Source organism: Astyanax mexicanus, chromosome 4, assembly GCF_023375975.1.
Source record: "Astyanax mexicanus isolate ESR-SI-001 chromosome 4, AstMex3_surface, whole genome shotgun sequence".
Classification (NCBI taxonomy): domain Eukaryota; kingdom Metazoa; phylum Chordata; class Actinopteri; order Characiformes; family Acestrorhamphidae; genus Astyanax; species Astyanax mexicanus.
Genome location: NC_064411.1, coordinates 23,183,279 through 23,205,216, shown reverse-complemented (window position 1 = coordinate 23,205,216; position 21,938 = coordinate 23,183,279). Strand labels below are relative to the sequence as shown.

Sequence of the window (21,938 nt, the reverse complement as noted above, 5' to 3'; positions counted from 1 at the left end):
AAGATTTTTTTTAATGCTAGCTAGCTAGTTAGCTGGGAGAGAAAACTCATGTTTACTTCAAAGGCTAATTCAGCTAGCTAACTGTAAGCGTGGTTTAGCTAATGTTAGTTAGCTAGTTTAACATTAATTCACACAAAAAATACCCCAGCCAAGAGCAGGTAATGTCACTTAAAACTAATGTTATCAATACAGCTAGCTATAAGGTTTATTTATTCCATTTACCTGTCTGAGTCTTCTCCTCTGTGGTCTCCTGAGTCCCCTCTGCAGAATTGCGGAGTTGGACGGAGTTGGACACCCAGCACGTCCAGCCCCGCCCACCTTGTCCGCGTCATGTTGTCCAGTCCCGCCCACTTTCCCAAAATGCGCATGTGCAAGCGTTTCTTAATCTAAAAACATGATGTAGTATCTTGAGCTGTGATGCCATGTAGATGCATGAAATAAGTCTTCGCTGATACTGTTTTTTGTATAGAAGAAAATTTATTACAGAAAAAAGAATAATTAGTACAAAAGATAACAGCATCATTAACAAGCAAACCGGTTTTGCTTGGAGAGAGGTTTCCCCAATCTGATCCCAAAGCTCTCTGGCTGGAATTGCTGAAGTCCAGCCTTTATGTTTGAAAAACACCTCACAGCTGGAAACACTTAACATACGCTCCTATAGCGCACATACATAGAACATACACAAGTTAGTCTGACGCAATGCATGGGAGGGGAAAGAAGTGCTCCCCCACACTAGCCTATGCTTGAAAAACAAATGTGTTTAAGTTAGGGCTAACTCCATCTGTTCCCTGTGGTCCAGTGGTCATTCTGTGTGGAAAATATATATGATAATGGTGAATATGGTGAATATCCCATGTGTTTACAACTGTGTATGCTCAAATATACGTCAATGAGTTAATTAAATTAAAAAATCCAAATTCATGTCCAGCTGACTTTCTATACTGTATCAATGTAAAACCTCAAGTTAAACCCACAGGTATAAATTAATTACTTGCATTCAAGCAAATAATCGAATATTTTTTAATTATTAGAGTGAGTAAAAACACTTTACATGAATGAGAGCAGCTTTATATAAAATAAATATAGTATTAAAAAATACATGACTAACTTACATCACAGACTATTTCCTGGAGCCCGACCCGGCCGAGGAAAGGGATGAAAAATCTCGGGTTGGTCCGGGCAGAGAAATAAAAGTCAAAGTATTCTGCTATTTAAAAGAATGGAAAATTAATAACAATAATAATATAGTTCTGCATACTAGAGTTTAGATTGTCTGGCTGAACCTGAGCCTGAAGGCGAGCTCATCCGCGCGTTTAAAGCTCCGCAGGTGGATTAATTTGTGCGCCGCTAGCGGGATTTGGCGCTGCTTCTGCTGCTTGTGGGCTGCATGACCTGCAGCCTCTTATCCTGCCAGTCAGACTACAGCATCGCTTTTGTTTTCCTGCAGGACAAACCATTCAAACGTGCGGATGAGCTCTCCGCACCGATTAAAAAAAATCACACAGTGTCTGTCTGATTTAAATAGTTAGATACATTCGTTAGATGAATAAATCAACATTCATAGAAAAGACCAGTAAGACGTTCTGTATGCTAAATGACAAAGAAGGCAGCAACAAGCTAAGAAGCTAATAAGCTAATAACATTTAATAAAAACAGAAAAATAGATATAAAACTAACCAACTAAACTTAGCTCAAAATGCTAAAATAAATCAAAACGAGATCAAAGACCAAAAGATCAAAACGAAATAGTGAATCCTCAAAGCAGGAGCTTAAAGACAGGAGCTTTACCAGTGCTATGAGACGCAACACAAAGGAGCAGCGGCAGCGCGACTTTTCTAGTGATATAATTAAAATGTTAAAATACACAACAGAGCACCGTGTACCACATAAAATCAGTCCAAGATCCTCACCAAAAATAGAAACCCAACCCTAACGCCAATACATTTTATTGTAGCCTACTTTATATATTTGCATGAATAATTGAAGAAATTACTGTAGAAACAATTAGAAGGACCATAGAAGGTAAGTAGCTGGATAGACACTTTTTCTATAGTCCCCACGATGTTTATCGCCATATCGCACAGTGAGAAATTTTTAGAGAAAGCTATTAACAGTTTTAGACCCATGTCTACTGCTCCTAAGCCACCCAGCTGTTTTGGTTTATATAGCAACTCTTTTTTTGTGACTTCTCTGGTTGTACCCCAGATGAAGTGCACGCACATTTTATTTAATTTCTGAACACATTTACTAGCTGGTGGAAAAATCTTGGCGAGGAACTAACTTTTAGATGAAACAAAGGTTTTGATTATTTGGATTTTAGTTTTATAGTTGGCAATTTTCCACTGATTTAATTTGTTTTCAACATAGACTAGATATAAAGATGGACGCCGTGTCGCCGTTCCCATTCATTCAATGAAAATGAAGCCAAAATCTTCCGCCATTTTGGCGATTCAGAAACCAGAGTCTGCACAGTAGAGACCAGAGGAGGGAGAAAGACTGTGGAGAGACCGCCTACTCATTTAAATAACCCCAGCCCTGAGGGCTGCCTCCACAGAGCTATCACAGTCTGCCGAGCGGAGCGGAGTCCAGTCGAGCCGAGCGGAGAATTTATCTGCAGCACGATAAGATTAATATTTTCATAGTAACAGTGCAGTTCGTGCATGTTATGGATATTAACCGTGTACCCAGCCACATGATAGTTCTGTATGTAGCAAGTGGAAGTAAATAAAATACAGCAAAAAAAAAACATCACCAAACAGCAGTGAATGCCAGGACTATTGCTTTAAACAAAAAAAAAACTAAGTTATTGCTTTAAACAACGAGACAAATCCGGTACTGAAGCTCAGTTAATTTTGCCGCTGAGACGAACTGAGCACATTTGGCTAAATTCTGCACGGATTATGCAGAGTCTAAGCCAGTGCTGCCGTACATCAGCGGATCTCGGGCAGAGCCTTCATGCTATCTGGGTCAGCTTGCCGCACGCACAGGTGACGGGCGAAGCCACTGACCAAGTAAAAATGTTAATTCTACAGAGTCTAGCAAATATAGTTAGTTAGATAACTACACTAATGTTAGCTAACAAATTAAGAAAAAATAATTAATAAAATAAAATGCACACAGACACAGGAGTGAGGGGAAAACAGCCAGCAAACGTACCAAAAAAACTGCAAAGAATGTCTGCAGAATGTCTGTTAGAGCAATTAACAGCAGAACACAACATTATTAATACAACAATCTAAATTCAGTTTAGCTAACAAAAAATAATAACATTAGTACAGTTAGCTAGCTAAACGTTTGACTAACTACTAGTACTAGTCTACTGCTTGACGTAAGGGGAAAAAAGAACATGATGCAGGTTCTGCTGACGGTCTGTTATTGGTCCCACCCCGGCTAGGTGTAACCCAGCCCTTTTTACAATAACCACACCTTTTTTAATAGAGCTGAATAACGCTTTAAAAAACGAATTCTGTGGGAATATAAAAAATTTGACAATATAAGCAGAGGTTACACTAGCTGTTGCATTTAAATAAAGGAGGTAGAATTACAGTATATTAGAAAAAAAACTGATTGAAAGTTGTCTGTTTTGCTATTGAAACCTATGGGGGTGGGTGGAGTTATACAGCTTTCTGCAGCCGAACAGCAGGGGGCGCTCGACCTGTGGTGGCTTCACTTTTGAGAGACGATGCTCTGTCCAGCTATACACAGTCTATGGTTTTCAACTCGTTGTTCCTTTATTTGCCAGTTCATTTTGGCACATCTATCTTTTGTTATGAAAAGTCCTATAATTTTAATTCTGTTTTTAATTTCTATATCCACAAATGGGGGATCATTTTGTCCCATCCAGATTCCCTCTGTTTTATCTAGATTTAACTTTGCTCCTGCTACTTCTTTGTATGTTTTAAAATGTTCTCTCATGATCCGGAACTCTTTTTGGTTTCTTATGATAACTGATAAAGTTTAAAATTCTTTTTATGTAAAATATTAATTCCTTTTATTCTGGTGTCGTTTTTTATTTTATTTAGCAGAGGGCTAATGGCTAATACATACAAGGCTGTGCTTAGAGGGCAGCCCTGTTTAACTCCTCTGTGTGTTTCAAATTCTTCGGTTAATATACCATTTGCATTGACCTGAGCTATAGATTTTTCATATAATCATTTAATCATGTTAATAAAATTTGGTGGAAAACCATAATGATGCAAAAACTTCCCATAGATATTTTCTTGATACATAGTCAAATGCCTTTTTTTGGTCTAAGCTAATTATGTAAAAATCTTTATTTCATTATTATCATTATTTATTATATTATATATATTATATTTATTATTATCATTATTTAAAATCACTTCTCTGAGTATTCCTAAAGTGTCCCACATGTAGCGGCCTTTAACCGCACACGTTTGTTCTATTTCTATTATTTTGTCAAGATGTTGGTTCAATCTGTTCATTAAAATTGTAGCTAATATTTTATAGTCAATATTTAATAAACTGATCTGTCGCCAGTTATCTAATTAATTTGGGTCCCCTTTCTTATAGATTAAAGTAATCACAGATTTATAAAAGCATTCGTTCATTTTTCCATCTTTAAAGCCTTCGTTAAAATCATTTTGTAATAGTGTTATTATTTCATTTATACAGATCTTATTAAACTCCGCGGGTAAGCCATCTGGTCCTGGAGTGTTACCATTGTTTAGACCCTTAATCACTTCTATAATTTCTTCTTTTGTTATGGGTTGACCTATAGAGGAAATATCCTCTACCTGTAACTTGGGACAGCCTGATAAAAAAATGTGTAATTTTTTGTTCCTGTATTTCAATCTCTCCAAAGGCATTTTGACCATTTTCCCTTTATTATTTTGCGTTTCTCTTTTTCATTCTCTATTATATTCCCTTGCTCGTCTCTGATCCCTTTCATCAGATTTATTTCAATTCTATCGTTTAACTTTTGTTAACATTCCCTGTATTTCACAAATAATTATTGTTCATACCTGCATGCAATTGTAAATGAAAAAATATTTCATTATTTATTTATTATTTAATTTATATTTAATTCTGATTTTAATTAAAAAATATTATCTTCATCTTCTATGGTTTAAATTCTTTTGCTCTGAAGTTCCACATATTCTTCAGTAAGTTTATTGTAATGCTCATTCCTTTCACTATTAAATTGTTTACACTTAAGTATTAAAAACATTTTAATCAGATTTTTAAAAACCTCCCACAATTTTGCATAAGAAGGAGTAAAACTTTAAAAAAAAAAATTCTAATTTCTTTAAACATTTCAGTGACAACATCATTATTTTTTAAACACTGTGTTTTAAGTTTCCAATAACCCTGTTGTTCTCTAATTCCTAGATGTAATTTAACATTAACTTGCGTTTTTTGCTTTTTAAATAGTTGTTATTAAATATTTAGTACATTACAATACAATAAATATTTCTACATCATATACTTAATCACATATTACACATATATATATAAAAGCAAAAGTAGAGCATGATAAAAAATACATTCAATAAATTCAGTTTCTTACAATACTTATAAATTTAAAACACTCCAGGGATAATATTTATTTTGTCTAATGTCCATTGTCCTTTGTCTTTTAAGTTCACATATAATTTGCTTAAAAACAACATCTTTTTTTTTTTACATCTTTTTTTTTTTACATCTAGTAGTCCAATTTTTATAATTCACAATGCAAACTATTAACCAATATAAATCATGTAAATTTTTTTGTAGTTTACCCTCAAAAATCCCATACAGTATCATTTTAACATTTAAATCAAAGGGGAAACCAACCTCTTACTTTATCCCATACCTTCCCAGTTCTAGGACATTCAATCAGTAAATGTTCTATCATATTTTCTGAAATTCCTTTAAAATGTATATTTTTAATACATTGTTTACTCTCTAATTCATTTAAATATCTATATTCATACACTACCATGTTATTTTTTTATAATTTCATAAATATCTTTACTAGATGTGTTCCACCAATCTATATGGAGGTCCTTATATTTGAACATAAAATCACCATATATTAATTTAAAATATTGTATGCTTTGTCTGACTTTCCCTCTTTTCTTTTCCCAAGACTTCCCCTCCCTTACCCATACTGCTTCTATTTCTAGTGCTTGTGCTACCATTTTACTATAAGTTACCTTGAGTTTAAGTCTTAAATCAAAGGCACATAAACCACCTAGTGCTTTATTTTTATAAAGAAGATCCCTTTTAGTGACTTCCCTATTATTTCCCCAGATGAAGCACACACATCATTTATTTAAATTAGTAATATAAGATTCTTTAGGAGGGAAAATTGTTGCCAAGAAATTCAGCTTCGGTAAAATTAAGGCATTAATTCTGGTTCTATAGTTTGCAATCTTTCACCGGTCTAACTCATTTTTTATTTCTTGACTTTTCTTATCCCAATTAAAATCATTACAATTATTTATTTTAATCATTAATTCTAAAACTTTGATCTTCTTTTAATTCTTTTAATTTAATTCAATTTGAGGAGGATATTTCTCACCCATCCATACTCCTGCGGTTTTATTCGTGTTTAATTTAGCATAATTTAGCATAATATTCAAAATGTTCTTGTATAATTTGCCATTCTTCCTGGTATTTATTAAATACGACAATATCATCCGCATAAGCAGATATTTTAGCATAATAATTTAAATATTTAACTCCTGTAATTTTTTAATCTGATTTAATTCTATTTAATAAGAGGCTGATTGCCATTACATAAAGGACAGCGCTCAAAGGACAGCCTTGTTTTACACCTCTTTTTCTCTCAAATGTGTCAGTCAACACTCCATTAACATTAATAACATTAAATCTGTACAACAGTTTTTTTACATAACATTTTTTAAATATTTATACATTTTTAGAGAAATCATAAAATTCCATCACACTCCACAAATAGTCCTGAGAAAGAAATTCAAAAACCTTTTAAGCTAATGAGAGAAATTTTAAGTATGCTCATCTAAAATTAATTCTCTAATAATACATAAATTGTCCCACATATACCTGCCCTTAATGGCACAGGTTTGTACTTTTTCAATTATTTTTTCTAAATTTTCTTCCAATCTGTTCATTAAAATTTTTGCAAGGATCTTATAATCTACATTCATTATAGTGATTTGTCACCAATTGTCTAAAACAACCGATTCACAGACATAAACAGATTCAAACTGTTTAGCTGTTCTGTTTGTGAAGTTAGTTCCAAATCGGAACCACTAATAATAGATACTGAGTTTATAGCACTTACAGAATTATTTTTGGTAGATGCTACCGCAGACACTAAAATGTTAAGTATTGCCTACAATACTATGCAGTTTATTATCAAATTACACATTATATTAATTTAATTAAGCAGACTTAAAAAAACAGTGTATTTAATTTACTATTATAACTATTTTATTGTTTTACTACAATATTTTACAATAAAAATGAATAAACAGTAGAGCATTCTCTGCATGTGATTTACACACAAAATTAACATCAACAAAACATAACTTTATATTTAATTTAAAACACAACCACAGCATACACAGCTCAGCCAATAATCTTACATGGGGCCACACACTGCACACTCCACACACTGAACACACCACACACACATGCCTGGAATACCATACCAATTGCCTTGCAACACCTAGAAACATCTAGGATATGATCATTTAAATTTATACATTTTTAAATTGTCGATTTAACACTTTAATTCTGACAGAACAACTTTGACAGAACAGAGCAATCACATTTGAACTTTGTTTGTTACATTTCAGGATCTAGTGTTTTCACTTCTGTAACCTGTTGTCCCTTAGCTGTTACTGACAGGTCCACTGGCAGCCTTTTAATTAGCTCATCAGCCTCTTCAGGTAAGAGCCCTGGGGGTACACTCAGCTCCTCCAGATCTTTTGTTAGAAGGAGAACATTGCCATCATCAGACTCTGCCACTCCAACAACTGTGATGATTCTTATTTCATGTTTCTTTTCAGTTTCCTGTAGTATATTCATTTAAAAAGGTTTGAACAGTAGACATGGTGGGTATGTACACATACACATACAGTAAAAGGCACATTTTTCAGTCCACAGTTATACCTTCTCTCATCCACAGTTATACCTTCCCTCATCCACAATTATATCTTCCCTCATCCACAGATATACCTTCCCTCATCCACAGATATACCTTCCCTCATCAGCAGTTATCCCTTCCCTCATTTCTGGCAGAAAAATTAGAAAATCTGAAAAGGACCTGTATTTTTTTCTTGTTTTTTACCATATTTTGAACATTGCATGTTCAATTGTATATTGAAGTGTTTTCTGTTAATTTTAATATTATTAATATTAATATTGTTAATATTAACTGATAAAATATAAATTCTCTGAATGGTTTAAAATTAGTGTAGAAAGCTTTAAAATGTGGGTATGTATTTTCAGGCGGAAATTGATAAAATTAGGGTGAATCCCATTTCTCCCCTTGGCCCTACCCCTTACCCCTACCCCTCTGTTTTGCGCGTGCACGTCAAGGGGTAGGGGTGTCCCGATTCCTGTTAGGATGAAGTGGTAGGGGTAAGGGGTAGGGCTAGTTAGCCCTTCAAACTGAGATTTTCCAGACCCACACTTCGTACCGAGGGGTATGAGAATGACTGGCAAGATGGCGGAACAAGCGACCAAAGAAAGTATTTTCCATGTTAAAAATTACGATTAGCACTGTATTACCTTAGTTTATTGTGTAGTTTTGATGTTTTATGGCTGAATTCTTCGTAACAAGCATAAAAAGTTCGCTAGTAGTTCGTTTCGGTAGCTAGCTAGCTAGCTAACTTTCCTGTTCCACCTTAAATGGTGCAACAGACGGCAGGCGCTACCGCATTTAAGGCGGAACGGAAAAAATAAATCAAATAAAAAATAATCAGAGCTAATTTCAGCTCCCCATCACAGAGGAATTAAGGAATGGACAATATTAATTAATTTCTGCACCTCCTGCCCCCTTTCTGTACACATACAATGCCCTAAAGTTAACTAGTTAACCAGCAGCTAGGCTACTGAACTTTAGCGCTCCACTGCTATCATCACATCAGCCCAGCAGGGTCACCTACACACCACCGCTAGTAGCCTGGTCATAAATCAGTGCTATTTATTTATGTATTTATTGTTCATTGACAAACGTCATTGTGATATACCAGTGATTCCTCTGTCACTGAGGACCCATATTCCTGCACATTATATTGTTTTTGTAACACATTACCTGCTCCAGGACCAGTGTTGGGAACCAGTGTGATATACAATTTCTAGTATATTATGGAGGCTATTTTCAATAAGATTCACCTTTCACCGGGTGCTTGAAGGGTTGTCCCAATTCCTAGGGGTAGGATTTTACCCCTTCCCCTTGTAACTCCGTTCCAAGGGGAAGGATTACACTCGAAAAGAAGGGGTAGGGGTAAGGGGTAGGGCCAAGGGGAGAAATGGGATTCACCCTTAGTCTTGGAGCTTAAGAGTGTTACGGTTTAGTGGGGGAGGTTGACTCAAATGCAGAGTTGTTATATATATATATATATATATATATACAGTTTATGTACAGTTTAGTTTTGTGTGAGTGTGTTGGGTGTATATATATATATATAAATTATTTTTATTTATTCAATTTTATTTTGTTTTTAGTATTATTTGTCAATATATTACATGTATGTATATTACATGTATGTCTGTGTAGATGGTATCTGGAATGGAGTGTTTCAATTGGGATTTGAACTCCCAACCTTTGAGACTGCAGACGGGTGTGCTACCACTGCACTACTTAGAGTGTGTGCAGTGGCTTTGGAAGATGGCCTGAAATGTGGCAGTGGAGAAAAAGGGCGGGAAAATCAAACAAAGGGCCTGCCACATGGCATGGCCCAAACAAAGGAAATTAAATCAAGTAAACAAAGAAACTTAGGAAAGGCTTTTTGAAACCCAGAACTTAGAAAAACACTGAGATGTTTTCTCTTTCTTTTTGTGACTTATTTTAAGATCTCATTTCCTCTTTTTTGTGAGCCTTTGTTTGTTTTGAGATCTTTTCTCTTTTTTGTGGCTTCTTTTAAGATCTCTTTTTTGTGAGCCTTTGTTTGTTTTTAGATCCTTTTTTGTGGCTTCTTTTAAGATTCTTTTCTTTCTAATCTCTTTTTTCTTTACCCACTGTTTCTGATTGGTTTACTTAACATTAGATCTCTAAATTCAATAGCAGTTATAGTGAATGAAATCCTAACTAATCAGAAATTTGATGTTCTGTGCCTGACAGAAACCTGGATCAGGCCAAATTAATATTTAGCGTTAAATGAAGCCATCCCTGCAGGCTATAATTATATACACAATATTAGATTGTCCGCTAGAGAAGGTGGGGTCTGCATACTTTTCCAAAATGCGTTATGTAGAAAGCTCGGCAGTTTAATACCTGGTGCTAATTAAGATGTTGAAATATTTTTAATTGGGCGCCAGTTATTAAATTAATTGAATTAGATTAATTAATAAATTAATTAATAATACAAGACATCTCAGGGAAGTGGCTTCAACAGGTAACAGCTATTCATAACCAGTTAGCCAGAAAACACTAAAATTACAGGTTTTGTAATATAAAAAGTATTTTATTAAATCACACAGGTATGAGTAAATAATCCATTAAAATGTCACAAATGTAGCCATTAGATATCAAATCATAGTGTATAAAGATAAATAAAAATTAAGAGAAAAATTATTATAATACTGGGTTAGAAAGGAATAATTTGTCAAATTAATAAAAAAATAATAAGTGGGGATTTTTAAAGGATGAACTAAGTCATTTTAAGTCTACGAAGCCAGTCCTTATTTACAACCAAGCAACTGAAATGGAGTTTTCTATACTACAGGGAGATTTATAAAGAACTCAACCAATCCATAACCAGCACAAAACATTTCGGCACATTTGTTGAAAAAATAAAACCCAGCTCTGCCTTACTCTGAGACGTTAAAGTGGGTCTGCCTCGGTGTCTCCCGTCCGTAGCGTGGTCGTCTGTTTCTTCACCCGAGAAAGTATCATGCGTGAATCTACCTGCACAGTGTTTATACTCCCAGCTCAGGACGAGCTCCTCGGTCAGCACCCAAGGAGAATCCCCTTTGCTCTCAGCTAGCTTGCTTGCTTCCAGACTGGTGGCCTCTGGGTTGAGTCTGACGGTCTCTATTCAGCTGGAACTTTGTATGCATAATGCGTGGCTTTGTCAATCGTAAAATTGCTTTAGTTGTCTTAACTAAGAAAGCTAGTATTATTATGCCTAAAGAAGAGTAAATGAGTTCTTCTAAGAATGCTAAGCTATAGCTAAACTGAAGCTAAAATGCTATGCTAATGTAAAAGAGCTAACTCCACTCTTATCTCCTACCTCTTCATCCTTACTCCCAGACTCAATTAGACCCGACCTCCACTCTCAACTGCAACTGTGTTTTTATCATTCAATAAAAAATAAAATCTTAAACAAATCCATTTTATTTTACAAATAAGTAGTTTAAAACTGATATTTGCATATGAATTTCAAATTCTTTTACAAGTGTAAAGTACCCTTCTATACAGAAATCAGGATGGTCCATTGTGATGTCAGAGAGAGATTTTACAGGGAGGAGCTGTGAATGACCTCGATTTATGAAAAGCTTTCAGAATACATAAATAGAAAGACTTTAGACAAGGTGAGCAACAAACAAGATCTGCTGCAGTACGATCTCTTTTTCAAGAACCTGCAGGACATCAAGAAGGTAAATGTAAAGAAAATGTAATAATATTTTAAATGAAATTTAGATTTAAAAAAAGTTTTTACTGGAATCAGTGTCACAATTGGTGCTCTAACAACTGATCTTTCCATAGTAATTAGTAAGTGCTATTTGTTGGAGTTGTACAGGAGCAATCAGAGAATCTCTATAGAGGAAAAAACTCACTTCAGAATCTGCTCTGAATCTCAAGCCACTTGACAGAGTCTGGAATGTATAAAAACGTATAAACAATTATTTTTAGCAAAAAAATAAAAATTGTACTTGTAATTCCCTCAAAACAGAACAACTATAACTGTTTCATCACTGAAGAGATAATTTTTAAAACTGCTTTTAAACGGCTGTTTTAATCCTTTTAAACAAGCTATGTGTGCTAGTAAATCTACTGAATAAAAACATTAGTTTTGGAAAATGGAAATAAACGGGTTTGTTTTCTTTCCTATTTTAGTGAAATACTTTGTTCTACTTTGTAAAATTAAAGGAAAACCCCAGATAAGTAGTTATACAGTGTTTTAAATGAGAGTTTTAGCTGTTTAGCTCCATTCAGCTCCATGCATTGAGGACTCCCTCGCGGGCTCCCTCTAGCGGTGATGGGGTATAATGTGATATAGCGGGGGAGGGGGCGGGGCTCTACATAACCCGGATGAATCTGAGCTTCCGTTGTCTGTAGCTGGAGCGCCGGAGTAAGAGCAGGATCAGCTGAACCTCAGAAGGTATGGAGATGTTTCCCCTCTTTTTCCCCCTCTCTCTCTCTTTTTTTCTATCAAAGGTAAGCGAGCGCTGGATGTTAATCTACACAGATTTCTCCCCTGAAAACTGTCTATTTTGGTGTGTAAAGCGCTTCTGTTTATTTACAGTAAATTCAGATTTACAGATTTTTCCAGAATTAAGGCAGGAGCTTTAGCATTAGCAACATTAGCTTGTAAAATGACCCAGTGTTGTTACCAGGCCCCCAGCTTTTCCCTTCCAAAACGTGCCACCGGAAGTGTGCTGCTGAGGGATGAGAGGACCATTTGAGCGAAGCTATCCATTCACTTCCATTCATTTCGGGGTGTCTTTGAACTAATAATAAATGTATTTCCAGTGTTGGGAGTAACGGCGTTAAAACTAACGGCGTTACTAACGCCGTTACTTTTTTTCAGTAACGAGTAATCTAACTAATTACTATGACTGTAACTATAACGCCGTTACCATTTCCGACACCCCGTTACTGCACGTTACTTTAGCAGCTCTATGAACTTTTTTTTTTTTATTTCGCTTTGCCCTGGTTAACCCCTCCTCTGTCCGGTGAACTTGAGCTTCTGGCCGCTGTGCCTGTGGTTTGGCGTGGTGAAGTGAGGCACAATTGTGACGATTTGCTGCTCTAATCAATTCAGTGATTGCCGTGGACAACCCAAGTTCCGAATTAAGGACGTTAAGCTCTTTTTAGCTGCTCCGGTTTTTGTGGTGCTGCTGCTTTCTATTTTAGAGCTTAGATTCTCTGCCCGAATCCCACCTGACCTGAGGACCGACCCGAAATCAGGCTCCTATTTTTATTTTATATAAAGCTCTGGTGTGATAATCACAATGTTGCTAAGTAACCAATTATTATTGTTCACTAAAGCGAACGAAATAGCGAAAATTGAAAGTGAAAAACATTTGTGTTAACTGAATCTAATAAAAACGGTAATTAAAAGGAAAAACATAACTATCTCGAACTGTATTTTGTGTTTATAAAACTAACTAAAACGAACTGAAATTACTGATAGAATACCCTCATTTTTGTGTTTAATTTATTTATAAGCGCTGTTGTACAGCGGAGTTGTACAGCGGGAGTTGTTGTGCCGAGCGCGCGGCACTCGTGGCCCGTTAGTTCTTGTGTAAAGCGCTCGCGCTAGCAAGCCCACCCTAAAATGAACAGAAAAAATAAAAACAAAATAAAATTAAACTATAATAAAAATGAAAACTGTAATCACGTAGCTCTGGGCGCACGTGAACGCCTCCGCGTTTGACTTGCAGCATTGTGTGTAGCTGTTCTTAAAAATCATTTAAATTAAATAATAGTTCTATGCTTCTATGTTACAGTGTTAATTAACATAATTCTGATTATATTTCGCTCATTCAATCAGCCCGAAAACAGACAGTTTATGGGGCGGATCGGGTCAGGCTCATAATGACAGTTTATGGTTCGGGCTTGGGCAGAATGTGCACGGGCTCCGGCTGGGTCGGATTTTTTGGGCACGATCTAAGCTCTATTCTCTTTTGGTGAAGCTGTTATATTAATACCATTTTAACGGGCATTAAATTGTTGTTTTTGTCCATTATTTTGTTTTATATATACATATTTCTTTTGAGTGTGGCTTGGTTTGTTAAATTTCATCCCCAGACGCGTTTTTCCGCTTTTTTCAGTATTACAAGTTTTAGTAATTTTCTTTGGTTGTGTGGAGAATTTCGTTTTATTTTTTTGAAATTCGTTAGATTATATTTTTGTCAACATTTTGGGTTTATTTTCGTTTGTTATTTTTTGTTATTTTTCTAATAATAATAGTAAGTGCATAATTGATTTCCTTTTTTTGCCGGGCGAATAATAAAAAGTAACGCGATAGTTACTTTTACTGGTAACTAATTACTTTTATAGTGGAGTAACTCCGTTAGTAACTCAGTTACTTTTTTGGAGAAGTAACCAGTAACTATAACTAATTACTTTTTCAAAGTAACGTGCCCAACACTGTGTATTTCCAAGCTGTTTTCGATTATGACATGGACCATGTTCTTTTTTACAAAGAACGGCTTTTCTGCCATTTGATCCATAAGATTAATAATCTGTTCATATCTTTAGAAAATAAAATTTTTATACAACTATGCTAACGATGACGTAAAAAGACAGCGACCCAAAATACCTTGCTGTAATGTTTGGAGAAGTTGCTCCTCTTGATTTAAAAGTACAGAGCTGATTGAATTAGAACAGGGTCAAAGTAACGTTTTATTATGCAAATATAATACTACTACTAACAGTGATAATACATTGTAGACAGTAAGATAGCAGTAAATAGAAGTAAGATAGACTATGAGAATTATAATGTATAGATATAACTATAATTTATATTACACATTTATTATTATTATTATTATTACAGCGTTTCTAAATGCTTGTTATATAGACAAACTATGAATATTCCTCAGTAAATCAGTAATTCTAGTTTATATCTGCTGTTCATTTAATAAAAGCCCCATTCTGGGACGGAATGGAGCTTTTCTCACTGTGGACTGAATAGATCTGTGCAGCTCCTATTAACAGTACGGTTGTTTGCACGGCACGCGAAAGATTCGCGTCATGCTGGCGCCTGCGCAATCTCTCACTTTCCCGGTTAACGCCCCACGAGAAGCCGATCAGGAAGTGACACGATTGGCCTCACCTGGCTCCGTTGAAATCAGCGGGATGGCTTGGTCCAGTTAATATATACTGTCAATGGTTGTTACCAATACCACACCTAACAGCTAAAGTTAATTATAAATTAAAGGATTAACCATTACAGACAGCTTGTACATTATCCTACCATTTAGGGTATATAACAACAACTTAACACACATTTAATGTGTTTAAGACATTCAGGCTTCTAATAGTATTTTATTTTTTGGAATTGCCTGCTAGCGTAGCTTAGTTATCTAGATAGCATTGGTTAGGTTTGCTTAAGGTGGCTAGAACCTTCAAAATTAATGTACCTGCTCTGTCCAGTTTCTGTATTTTTTTTTAAACTTGTTATTCGATATTTCTCTGTCGTTCGTGGTCCATAAAAAGCACCACACAGTTATTTTATGCAGAGATTTTAAAAAAGTGTTAGCAATGGTAAAATGTTTTATGATGTGATTTTTTTTTGTGTTTTGTTTAAGTGTTCATCTAAGATGGGAGCTGATGTGTTTCCTTAGTGCGACTGGCAGAGAGAAAAAGAGAATTGTTTAATAGGCAGAACTGGCCCATAATAGGGGACCAAAGTAGCTGGTGTTAGCTAGCGAGCTAATGTTACCAGCAATTTTTTTAACCAGTAGCTAACATTATCTAGCTAGCCAATGTTCTCAGTGCATTTTTAACCCAAGTACCTAATGTTATCTAGCTATCCAGTGTTCACAGTGTTATTTTAACCAAGTAGCTAATGTTATCAAGTTGGCAATGTTCCCAGTGCTTTTTTTAACCAAGTATATAATGTTATCTAGCTGGCTAATGTTACCAAAGTTTTTGTCCTGTCACCAAGTCAGGACATATTTAATTTTTTTTAATTCGGAGACAAACTTTCCTGCACTTCTTTCTAAGTAAGATTATGTGGCCAGCCAAGGCATCAGGTTAGCATTTCTTGCATTTTAGATATAAATAGATACTGCATTGTCCGACATCCATCCATTTGCATTTCTTTTTATATTTTATTTTAAAGATACAAACATATCTTTTATAATTAAAATTAGGGTTGTGACGAGATCCCGAGGCACGAGATCTCGTGAGATTAAAACCTGACAATATTTCTCGTCAAGCTTAAAAAAAAACACAAACCATAGTCTTAATATGACTGATTGTGGTTTGCACTATATAAGACCTAAAAAAAAATTATTTTAATTTTTATTCTTATTTCTATTTCTTATAGAATCAATGTGAGAGAAACCAGTCTGTTAAGTTTGCGTTAAATGATTTTTTAAAATAAAACAAAAAATAGTTTAAGCCATTTTTCATTTTTCAAGTTTTCTTTAAAATTTAATTTTTAAATCTCGTCTCTTCTCGTGAACCCATTATCGTGTCTGGTCTTGTGATATTAGTGTCTTGTCACACCCCTAATTAAAATGTAATTTCTGGAGCTGTGATGGTATGTAGATGCATAAAATAAGTCTCCACTGATACTGTATTTTGAATAAAAGAACATTTATTATAATAAAATAATTAAAAAGCACCCGGGTTTCCTTGTGAGAGAGAATGTTAGCCAATCTTATCTTGTGCTCTCTGCCTCGTCATCGACCCACTCAATCTGTAAAACCCAAGGATTTATGTCATTCGGTCCCTCATCTGGAAAAAAGTAATATTATCTAATTTCTAGAACATAAAAATAGGAAAGAGTCAGGACAAGAGTTCACTCTCTCTCTCGAGCATATTCATTCCAAACTGCTGAAATACACTGTATGAGTTAATATAGTCATTTTATTTTATTCACTAAACGTTTAGTTACATTTCCAGGACAACTAAGAATAATTGATAATAATTAAGGTGGAAGTGCTAGAGTAATTTACTGCTTTAGTTACATTTAGTTAGAGTTGATTAAATTTGGAGCTGCTGCTCTGAATCTGCTGGTGTAGAGCCTCTGCTGCTCTCTGGTTCTGCAGATGAACTTGGGCTTCGACAGGATGCTGTGATTCACCACCGTGTACGCTGTATTGATTTAGTAAACAAATCAGTTAAGCCATTGATGTGGAGCTGCAGTCTTTCTGGGTAAAAAGCACAATTACATTTACATTTCTCACCAAATTTTCGTGATCTACAATTCGTAATTTTTGTGATCTACAAAAAAAGGACTTAAGGAGTGCATATCACTGTCAGTCTGAAGCTAATGTGTTGGAAAATAATGTTAGTAGGGGTTGTAAAAAAAATCAGGAATGTTTTATAAATTGGTGTGAAGGAAAAAGCTTCGGACATCATTGGTCACGTGATCAATGTAGAATGAATCAATCATCGGAAGAGTGATTCGAACCAATGTGTGTCGTTTCTTTTTTTTTTTTCGGCACAAGCCTTGAAGCTTCAGATTAAAGGGTAACATTTTTTTTTCTTCTTTCTTTACGTTCTCAGGTTCTAGTGAGACCAGAACAGAATCAAGACTGTCTGTCTGAACAGTGGGCAGTTTTTATAAAGGTAGTAAACAGGCATCAGCCTGATTATTGCAAGTGATAAAAGGTGGGCTACCTCTAGTGGCTGAAAAGGACCACCAGCACCCCCCTTACACTATGGACTTAGAAGTGGAAAAAAGTACCGAAATTGACTCGCTTTTATTTTAATATACAACTGCATTTTTCTTTGTGTTTTCTAGAAATGAAAATATTCTCCTGAAATTCATCACCAACAACCAGGATATTTAACTAAGAGCAATGTTAAACTGCTGAAGGAAGTGAAGCACAAGCCGTCCTGAAGAATCTCCAGAACACACAGAAATTGTTTGCTACATTTAAAAGGCAAATGAAGCCAATTCCCGACATGGAGAAACATCAGCACTCTGCCAAGTGTTTTACTAAACAGAGTAATCTCAAAAAACACCAACGCATTCACACAGGAGAGAACCCATATCACTGCTCAGACTGTGGGAAGAGTTTTATTCATCAGAGTCATTTAAAAATACACCAGCGCATTCACACAGGAGAGAAACCGTATCACTGCTCAGACTGTGGGAAGAGTTTTACTCAACAGAGTAATCTCAAAAAACACCAGCGCATTCACACAGGACAGAAACCGTATCACTGCTCAGACTGTGGGAAGAGTTTTACTATACAGAGTAATCTCAAAATACACCAGCGCATTCACACAGGAGAGAAACTGTATTACTGCTCAGACTGTGGGAACAGTTTTACTGCACCGAGTACTCTCAAAATACACCAGCGCATTCACACAGGAGAGAAACCGTATCACTGCTCAGACTGTGGGAACAGTTTTAATCAACAGAGTAGTCTCAAAAAACACCAGCGCATTCACACAGGAGAGAAACCATATCACTGCTCAGACTGTGGGAAGAGTTTTACTATACAGAGTAATCTCAAACTGCACCAGCGCATTCACACCGGAGAAAAACAGTATTACTGCTCAGACTGTGGGAAAAGTTTTACTGCACCGAGTACTCTCAAAATACACCAGCGCATTCACACAGGAGAGAAACCTTATTATTGCTCAGACTGTGGGCAGAGTTTTAGTCAACAAAATACTCTCAAACTGCATCAGCGCATTCACACTGGAGAGAAACCGTATCACTGCTCAGACTGCAAGAGGAGTTTTACTACACAGCGTAATCTCAAAAATCACCAGCGCATTCACACAGGAGAGAAACCGTATCACTGCTCAGACTGCAGGAGGAGTTTTACTACACAGCGTAATCTCAAAAATCACCAGCGCATTCACACAGGAGAGAAAACTATTCCAAATTTAAATCCCAAGGCAATTAAAAGTGCGTAAATCTTTCAGACAGAACACCTTATCCTACAAAAAATGTTTCACTTTGTCACTTTGGACACGTTCCACCAGAAACAAACATGAACTGAATTTAACAATGGATTTTACAGGTTCAGCAAAATTAATCGTATTCAGGGATGATGTTTATTGAATTTCATGTTATGTTTTCTCGTATGTTTGATATTCCAGGACATTCTTTGTGGGACAGAGATCAGTTTTTAGGGTAGTTACAGTAGGAGTTTAGTTCTGAAGAAGGGAAGGTTGTTTAAGTTCAAATGACGGCACTGCCAGTGCTTGCACCAGATATTAGATTAGCATAGCATAACTTAGTCTTTAAAATGTAGATGTCATAGTTGTTAGGAGTAGAGTAGGATTTGTAGTTTGCAACTAAACATTAAAAGCTTATGATTTTAATGCTTTTAATCTCCTTTCTAGTATATGCAGATTAGATTATTTCTATGCAGATTAGATTATTTCTATTCATTCTAGCATCTCTGTTTTCACTCTGTGGACTTAGTTGTGCCGTCCTTAGTTCCCCAAGCTTAGCATAGCATAGCTTAATGCTATTAACCGCTAGGCCCATCTGTATGAAAGAAGTGAAAACACCACCTGAGGAACTCCCAGAGAGAGTGCTTCCAAAAGAGAGACCCAGAGTAACAGAGAGAGGCGACACTGTGCCGGGTACTGCCGTGTGGACCGGAGGAGCATCCAGACCCACAAAAGGCCAACGAAATCCTTTCCAGAAGTTAAATAAAACGCTCCAGCCGTAGCTCTCATACTGAAATCAACCCACTCCAAGCTTGTGTAGCGCAGTAAGGTAGCAGGCTCATTCCATGGGCGTGGTAGTGGGGGAAAAAGTGGACCTGAATACCCAGGGCCAGAGTAGGGAGAGGGGTCCATGAGAATCCTTTTCTTAAGTCCTGGCCTGGAGAGGGGCCCACTGATATTGAAAGTGTACAGGGCCCAGAATTTGCTGCTACGCCCCTGGCTCATTCACTCCCTCTGCTGCTGTTCTCGTTTGTCTATGGTTCAGTCCGATTAAAAATCTGTTACCATAGAGGGATATTTGGTTGTTGTATTACTCAAGTTTTATACTCTCTTATCTTTTCCTTATTGAATATTATATGTTGCTTAAGGTTTTTTAATCTCCAAATTTACTAAGAATATCCAAATCATGTAGTTTCTTAATAGTTTTTATCCACTACAAACTATTATCTTTTTATTGCTTCACCTCTATATTTACTCATCTGTGTTTTAATAAATGGATTTTATATTGCAGATCTGCAATCTCATTGTTTTTTCTCAACATATGTTTGACATGAAACCTATAGGCCTGAGATTGTCTTATGTTATTGTTTGTTAAATACTCAAAGGCGCCCAATGCAGAAACCAGTGTGAAATGTATTTGTGTTGAAGTGAAACATAATAGTCAATTTCTGATTGAAATTCAGAAAGAAATTTTCTTTTAATGGTTCAGGCTTAAAAGGGTAAATATACAATTACTTCCAAAGGTACAGTAGCATGTGTTTAACTTGTATTCATATGCTTATAAAGTTTTTTAATTGTGAGTGCTTGTTGGTTGTGTTGTTTTGTTTTTTTTGAAAAGCATGGTCATTCACCAACTACACTTTAAAAAAGGTGAAAAAAAGATGTATGAAAAGATGGCGACGCAGTAGTGCAGCGGCCTCTCACGCTCCTAGCGAACACCCTATTTTGAGCTGTTTTTATGCCGGTTTTGAACCCACGCGTGTGAGTTATAGCAGAACTGAACTTTTGAGGATTTAAGGACAGTTTGGTCAGTAAAACAGCAACTATGGACAATAATACATGAGCTTCACTGGGCAGACTACAGCTCCTCCGCGCTCTCTGACCACATCTCTATCATGCTGGTCCCCGCATACCATCCCCCTCTGCGACGCTCCAAACCCACACAGAAGACCATCACTATGTGGCCCAGTGACGGAGACGCTGTGCTGCAGGACTGCTTCGACTGCACAGACTAGAGTTTATGTCCTCTAGAGATAGGTTGTTGGTTCCGCACCAGTCCATCAGCCACTGCACCTCCTCTCTGTATGCTGACTCGTCGTTCTTGCTGATGAGGCCAACTACAGTTGTGTCATCAGCGAACTTGACGATGTGGTATGAGCTGTACTTCGCAGTACAGTCATGAGTTAGCAGAGTGAACAGCAGTGGACTGAGCACACCCTGTGGGGCGCAGGTGCTCAGTATGGTGGTACTGGAGGTGTTGTTTACCAGACATCTCAAGTTGCAAAAGTTGATTTAAGGGAGGTTACCCCCCGACCAAAAAAAAACAGAACAAAAAAAACTTGCACACACACTAAAGGATAACGAAACTTTACTCTTATTTTAATTAATTTTATTTATTTATTTAGAGTATTCAGAGGTGAAATGAGTTTTATATTTTTTCTTTTTGGAAGGCCCAGCCTCTGCTTTCCCTGCATCCGTCATGATCTGCTTTCTCTCACTCACTGAACAATTCCTGTCCGGGAGGGGGGTGAAAACACTGCCTGCCCACACTAAAAACTGATTGGATGTCTCAGAGACTCTTTGCAGAGAACAGGCAATTCAGAACCCTCCCTGATTTCTCTCGCTCCTTCCGACACGCTATTAGAGAAAAAAAGTCTGTCGCCTGTGTGCAGTGCACTCTTGGGGCACTCATTCTGAATTCCAGGAGATTATATGTGACTCGCGGGCATCAGGGAGTCACTACCGAAATGCGGGAGACTCCTGCAGCTTCGGGGAGACTTGGTTTGTCTGGTTTCCAATAGACCTCTTTCACGCAAGGAGGAGGGGTCAAGTTCCGGGCGAGGTGATGTGTAAGCGTATTTCCGGTTTGCAGCACCGCTAGGAAAATGGATGGCTTTTATTATTCCTCGTCTTTGGCTGAACTTCCCCGCTTTAGGCAGGATGATGTGACCAGAACTGTCGAGGAGCTGTCGAGGACCAAACGAGCCAAACTCGATAAAGGATACAAGTTCTTTTT

The 21,938-nt window shown here is 36.4% G+C and overlaps 5 protein-coding genes across 13 annotated transcripts in view; 3 read left to right on the top strand and 2 right to left on the bottom strand.

Moving 5' to 3' along the window:
• Positions 1-21,938, top strand: part of LOC125780501 (zinc finger protein 239-like) — a 1,096,042-nt gene that overhangs the window by 684,275 nt on the left and 389,829 nt on the right. The window lies entirely within an intron of this gene.
• Positions 1-21,938, top strand: part of LOC111188533 (zinc finger protein 239-like) — a 280,707-nt gene that overhangs the window by 112,296 nt on the left and 146,473 nt on the right. The gene's annotated exons all lie outside the window — the stretch shown is intronic.
• Positions 1-21,938, top strand: part of LOC125801342 (zinc finger protein 239-like) — a 280,707-nt gene that overhangs the window by 112,296 nt on the left and 146,473 nt on the right. For 3 of the 7 annotated variants that reach the window (XR_007438671.1, XR_007438672.1, XR_007438668.1), the window contains exon 2: positions 17,808-19,044. Coding sequence is in view for 1 of the 7 variants with exons in the window: in XM_049477907.1 (XP_049333864.1) it covers positions 17,954-18,937 (984 nt within the window). In the remaining 6 variants the exon portion in view is untranslated. Of the gene's footprint in view, positions 1-12,419; positions 12,483-17,569; positions 17,633-17,807; positions 20,213-21,938 lie in introns of those variants that run through there. The other 4 variants (XR_007438669.1, XR_007438670.1, XR_007438667.1 and 1 more) reach the window with 4 other exon arrangements.
• LOC111188532 (zinc finger protein 239-like) overlaps positions 1-21,938 on the bottom strand; it is a 193,828-nt gene that overhangs the window by 156,400 nt on the left and 15,490 nt on the right. The window lies entirely within an intron of this gene.
• Positions 1-21,938, bottom strand: part of LOC125801459 (zinc finger protein 239-like) — a 193,757-nt gene that overhangs the window by 156,400 nt on the left and 15,419 nt on the right. The window lies entirely within an intron of this gene.